The following is a 6940-nucleotide window of genomic DNA, read 5'->3' as shown; positions in this document are numbered from 1 at the left end:
TTATTATTATTATTATTATTATTATTATCATCATCATCTTTCATTTGAATATTTTTTAAGCTAACTTCATAATTTTATTAAAATGTCAGGAAATTCTTTAAACTTTTAATTAGACAATAAAAAGCAGGAATTCTTTTTTTTACTGGTAAAAGAAATACAAATGTCAGAACAACTAAAATCTGCTTTTTGTTTTGCTTCACCTTCAGTAATAAATTAAGTCAAACTAAAAAGGTGCAGCAAAAGCTCACATATCATGTTTGAAACGATTGATGAAAGTTGACATTTAACAGATACGGGAGAAAGTACTCTGTGTTCACACTCTTTCAAAGTGTTTTATGTACCAAGACAAAATGATCTTTACCAGGTTCTGAAATTATTTAAATCTAACCTCAGGTGTATAAAAACACACCACAGATTCAACCAAGCCATTATTTATTATACAAAAATTGCTGTGTGGGATGTAAGCAAGTCCAAATAATTTCACCCTTGGATTAAAGGAGCTGCTGAGATGTATTTTAACACAATGAACAGGAGGAAAGACATCAACAACGGCCTTAGAAAAGTGACTGTTGCTGCCAAGTCATCTGGGGAAAGGTTGGAGGTTATTTACAAAAAACGTGGAGTCCATCATCCTGCAGGAGTGGCTTCCCAGCAAATTTACACCAAAGTAAAAAAAAAAACAAACACCAGAGCCTCTACAGGCCTCAGTTAACAGGCTGAGTTTAAATTTCATCACAGGACAAGTAGAAAAAACAATAAATATGACTGATTTGAAAAGTTACAGGAAAAACCCTTTTCTCTCTACAAATAACGAGGGAGCATACCTCCTGGAACAATGTCCTCTGGACAGACAAGACAAGACATGTTTACCTATAATGGCCGGTGCCATGTGTGGAGAAAAGCCAAGCATGCATTTCTGCGTCTCATACACCATCAAGCGTGACGGTGGAAGAGTGACAATCTGGGCTTGTTTTACAGCCAAATGACCATAAAGGCTTCGAATCGCCCAAAAACTCCTCTGTAGCCCAAATGAATCTAGACTCAAATCAGAGGCCATCTGTCCAACAGCTGAAGTTTGGACCAAACTGGGTCATGATGCAACACAACAGTGATCCTAAAGACCGCAGCTAATCTACAACAGAAGAACATCTGAAAAAGAAAAGTGTTGCAATGGTCCAGTCAAAGTCCAGAACCTCAATCTGATTAAAATACTTTGGCTGGACGTTAGGTGAGCTGTGCAGAAACAATGTCTGCAAACTTTAGTGAACTGAAGTGATACTGGATTTAAGAGCGGACCAACATTTCTGCACAACCATGTGAGAGAGTGATTGAATCATGTGAAAAGCACTAAAATTGGGTAGGAGGTTCAACAAGCTGTTGAATCTTAAGATGGACTTAGTTTTCCCACACACCAATGTGGACTCATGTAGGCCTGTATTTGTCAAACCTCGCTGAGTGGAATTTTAGCCTTAAATGCTGAAAATTTCTTAGATTTCCTCCTACTCTCAGACTTAAGTGTAAATGCCTGTTAGCAAAATTCTTCAGTCTAAGAATCACGCTTACTCTCTGGAAAAGTTAAGACTGCTCCAGTGAACAATTTTCATGTTTAGCTTTGCATTCAATAACCAAATAATCACTTACAGAGGGTCTTGAAGGTGACTCTTTGAATAGCTGTTCCTCTAAGGAGAGGAGCCTTTCCTCCAGGTGCTGGTTCCGTAACATCAGAATCTCCATGGCGTCATCACGAGGTAAAGCTTGCTGTTGTCTGTGTGTTTGATAAGTACAAAAAGACTTTGCTGTGTATCACATTGCATTTTAACAGCTGTGTCAATAAAGAATTGTTTATTTTTTATAGATATCATCCGTAAAGCGAGGAGCTGAAATTTGTTACCGGTAACTTTCAAACAAACGTGTACCATTACTGGTATACATTACAGTGTATACTGGTTTAGATAACTAAACTGTAGGACAGAGATACTTGTATAAATAAAGATCACTTTATGTGTTTTCTTTCATCATCTTTCAAACCTGCACCGACTCGTCTCCAGTCTCGGACCCACATAGACGGGTATTATAGATATGCTTTTATTTCTTTTCACAATTTGTTTTAAATCTGGGCCTTTCGTCATATATAATATTACTCCACCACTGTTGACACCAGAAGATAAGGGGGTTCGAGCAACCTGCTCCTGAAACCCAACAGTTAATCATAATAATAAGGTAACACCAAACACATAAGACTGGTGTTATGATAAGAATCATAGTTTCAGTCAAGGAAAGTTTCTAATAAACAGCTCATGATGTTTTTAAAGTTCTGTTCACCTGCTGTGGGAAACCAAATGTTTATATTTAGGTTCTCAAAATGTACAGGACTTCAGTTATGCTTTCAGAACCCACTGTGGACTGAATAAAGTAGGTTTGGAATTATTTTTCTTTAGGTAAAAGTTTATTCAGATATTCAATGTGTGATGGTGTACAGTGTGTGGTTTATGTATTATATTATATTTTCCCTATAGCTATGTCCATGTGAGCGCGTGTTTGTGACGGTAAGTTAATTATTTCATGAACCAGTGAATAAGTAATCATTGGTTTTATACCTATACTGACTATCTTTTGGTGTCTATCTATTTCAAGATGGCTACCACACCTAGTTAACATTAACCAACACAAATGGGCTCTAAATTTTTTTTGCTGTGTCTCAGTTCATGGGTTGCAGCCCATGTAGACTGCACACCATGTTGGCCAAACCCTACGTAGGCCGTAGGCCGCTAGTGTCGGCTGCATAAACAGCTGTGAAATGAGATGGCCTACTCTACATATGTTTGCGTGACCTCGTTAATAATTTAATTTTAGCTCCAGTATCAGTATTAACTTAAGTTTTTTTAACATCTCATTGCAGCAAAATTTAACCGGCCAAATTGCTAAACATACATTTAAAAACAAATTATTCGATCCATGATAAATTTCCAAAAATCTGCTGTAAAAAACAAAAAACAAACAAAAAAAAAAAAACACTCAGCCGTGTTTGTTTTCTTATTTAATTTGCTGACGATTCCATGAGTTCTGGGATACCGTTGATCGAGTAGGATACTCAGATGTAGCCTACGTTTTTGAGGTTTTGTCGACTGCATGAGGAGGCGGGGACAGCCTACAGCACGGGGCAGTGATGTAAGAAAGAGGCTGACAAATACCACCCACATTGGCTGCAACCCATGAATTGAGACACAGCCACAGAAATAGAATTTGATGGCAGTAGATAAGAGTCATTAATTCTTCATACTCTGAGAATGACATCATGTGAGGTCACACTTAATCTTATTTTCAAGATGGACCAAAATCTTTGTCTTAAAGGTAGTGGGCCATATGCATTGCTTCAAGAAATTATACCACCTTTATTACCATAGAATAGAAAAACAACTCTCACATTAAAGGGATCCCCGATTTGTTGTAACATTAGACTTTATATGATAAACATATACTTTAACTGTAAAATAAAGACTGTAAAAATACTGTAGGATGTTCAGTTTTTATAATTTTTAAACTAAAAGTTTAAAAATATGTATATTACACAGATGGGGCCATTTTATTTACATGCTAAGCATTCTGGGTAAATGATGACATCAACTAGGTCATCGGCATGAGGCTGCTAGCGAGCTATATCCACCATGAAGGTTAATCTTGGACAATATCTGATGATCGACTCTTTTAAATGAAACCAAAGAGCGTTGACAGAGAGGAGAAGGTAGAAATGACTCAGCCTGGAACTGAAAATATAGATGGAGGACAACAGAGCTGCTTCATGGAAGAAGAACCTCAGCTTAACCTGTTAGCTTTAGTGTTAGCCCCGATGCTATCACTATATATATGTATTAGCTCAGCGCTACACATTCTCCTCTCACTGAGGTCCTCCATCTACATGACAGAGAGGGGAACGCAAAAATGACTCAGCCTGCAACTGAAAATATGGATGGAGGACCTCAGTTTAGCTTGTTTGTTGTGCTAGCGCCGAGCTAATACATATAATGCAATACAGCGTGAGGGCTAGCGCGAAGGCTAACAGGCTAAGCTGAGGTTCTTCTTCCATGAAGCAGCTCTGTTGTCCTCCATCCACATTTTCAGTTCCAGGCTGAGTCATTTCTACCTTCTCCTCTCTGTCAACGCTCTCTGGTTTCATTTAAAAGAGAAAATCATCAGATATTGTCCAATATTAATCTTCAGGGTGGATAAAGCTCACTAGCAACCTTGCACCGATGACCTAGTTGATGTCATCATTTACCCAGAATGCTTTGCATGTAAATAAAATGGCTCCGTCCATGTTAAAATATATTTTAAAAAATTTACAAAACTAAACAGCCTACAGTATTTTTACAGTCTTTATTTTACAGTTAAAATAAATGTTTAACAAATAAAGTTTAATGTTACAACTAATTGTGGATCCCTTTAATATGTTCTAAATTAATATTATTGTTTCCATTTGTTCCCAATGAGTAACACCACAAACACAAACTATGTATTGTGAATAAAATAACTACAGATTTTAATACTGGCTTTTTTGTTTATTTCTAACATCGGCATGTATTCTTTGACAGGATAACAGGCATATGTTTCTCAATTTCTGATGTATTACAGAAACTAGTAACAAGGTAAAATATTAAACACAAAAGAAAATTTCTTAAAGTGTATCTGCTCGATTCTAATCTCCCTTCATTGCTCAATCTGGGCTTTCTCAAATTGACGTGGATTTCTCTGACAGAATTTCAACCGGGCCAATCAGCAAACAGAGGGAGGAGTTGTGAACGATGACGTTGATTTTCTGCGCCGTTTTAGTCTGCCTGTAGTTTAGCAATGGCAGTGGAGGAAGTGAACAAAGCCATTTAGTCGTGTTGACAAGGCTTCCAAATTAAATTAAATTTGTCTCACAAAGCCTGCAGCGCTCATTTACATCCATCTCGTTCGGCTCAGAACTTCTCTCTTCCCAGTAGTGGATGGTTGTTTACAGCGCACGCAACTTCCTGTTAGCTTCTTAACATACCTTCCGTCACAGTCAAGCTGGTGACTAAATACATCACGGCCAAACGTTAGTGACTGGGTAAAATCAGCTCCAATCATTTTAAACTTCAACGAGGTTGAACAGAGGCTGTACGAAGCAAAGCGAAGAACAAGGGGCTGGTTTTTACCAGGCTACAAAAATTAGGCAAATGACAAAAGTTCAGAAATTTCTCATTTTAAAATGCATCACAAGGTAGACTCGAACAATTCTTCATTAATGCAGACATAATAAAGACATTTTTCAATCTACATAAAAGCATATTATACAAATGTAGTGACTGTAGTGGAGCAATAAAGTTGTAAAGTGCCTTAAATGAAGCTAGTATAAAATAACATTGGTATAAATCATTGAAAATAGATCAGGCTTGTGCTGTCAAGGGCATCCTTATATTCTGAGAGGAATCAATAAAAACTGTGTCGGGAGCTAAAAGGCCTACAAATGATGCTTTGAATACGGTCAGGTTTGAATAATTCACCCACTGGGACTAATAACGTTGTCTGAGTCTAACCAGCTGTCTTCAAAACAGGAGCTCCTGCCAGAAACTTCAAAGAATTAACTTTTTCCTCAACCTGATACAAAAATAAAGCCCAGTCAGGACTCAGGAGACTAGGCTAGCAAATCTTCAGGACACAATTGAGTTTGGTATTAATTTGTACTCTGAAATTTATAAACACCTGAATATAAAACGTTACCTTACAAACAGTAACATGAGATCCTACTTGGTCATTTTTAGCTGATCCAAGTCTGGTACTGTATTTGTACATTGTGTAGAGATGTGTAGTAGTCTTCCTCAAGGATAAAAAAAGCAGCAAAACACTGAACAGGATACATTTCAGATCAGGTTTAGAAGTGAAATTACTCTATGATAACTAAAAAATGTAGCAGCTACACTATGTACACTTAAAAATGAACAATTTATTATTATTGTACAGTACATTGAATTAAATGCAATGCTATCTCTATCCTTATGGGGACTTTGCATTGACTTTCACTCATTTATTGGTCATTTCTATAGCCTAACCATGATTCCTTATCCTGAACCTAATCTCACAGGTACACACCTGACCCTAAACCTAATCTAAACTAAATTCACATCTTAGTCCTAAACCTAACCCCTGACCCACCAATTTACCCCAGTGGGCTTTTGTCCCCATAAAATACAGTGGGTCCTCACCAGGCTGTGTGTATAGATTAGAAAATGGTCAAAATCGTCTCCATTAGGTAACAAAAACACGCACACACACACGCACACCACCATCTTTCCCTTTTTATCAGCAGGTGATAATAATGAGATAAAATGTTAAGACAAATACTGCATTGCACCCTATCCCACGCAATAATACTGTTTAAAACATCAGTGCGATTTGTTCATGGTCCAGAATAAATGTAATTCATCAAGAACATCTCATCTAAAGAAAGAAAATATACAGCCCCCAACTACTTTAAAACATAGAGATGTCAGGAATGTGTGAATGTGGTGTCAGTTCAATTCAGTTTTATATAGAGTCACAAAAAATGTCGTCTCGGGGTACCGTACTAAAAAAAAAAAATTAATCTAAGGAAGCCAGCAGATTGAAGCATTATCACAGCCTCTCATCCTCACAGGCAGCTGCAAAAATATACTCAATGCTTTAATGTCTCTGGGCCCCTGAGCAAGGCCCTTGACCCACTCAGTTGCTCGCCAGGCACCTCAAAAAATAAAAAATAAAAAAATATATATACAGCGAGTAAAATAAGTATTGAACACGTCAACATTTTTCTCAGTAAATATAATACTAGAGGTACTAATGACGCATGCCTTTTTACACCTCCCTTTCTTCATGTGTTCAATACTTTTTCCCTGTGCCATTCCACATTATTACAAATAACTTCATTTCTGGACATTTATGG

General features: G+C 37.1%; 1 protein-coding gene across 2 annotated transcripts in view; it reads right to left on the bottom strand.

The window, feature by feature from the left end:
- cep290 (centrosomal protein 290) overlaps positions 1–6940 on the bottom strand; it is a gene marked incomplete in the record, with an annotated part of 103571 nt that overhangs the window by 14089 nt on the left and 82542 nt on the right. For both annotated transcript variants that reach the window (XM_014017619.1, XM_014017618.1), the window contains 1 exon segment: positions 1642–1765. In XM_014017619.1, coding sequence (XP_013873073.1) covers positions 1642–1765 — 124 coding nt within the window.

This window comes from Austrofundulus limnaeus, unplaced genomic scaffold, assembly GCF_001266775.1.
Source record: "Austrofundulus limnaeus strain Quisiro unplaced genomic scaffold, Austrofundulus_limnaeus-1.0 Scaffold173, whole genome shotgun sequence".
Lineage (NCBI taxonomy): Eukaryota > Metazoa > Chordata > Actinopteri > Cyprinodontiformes > Rivulidae > Austrofundulus > Austrofundulus limnaeus.
Note: the sequence above shows the minus strand (reverse complement) of the source record. Positions and strands in the feature narration are given on the sequence as shown.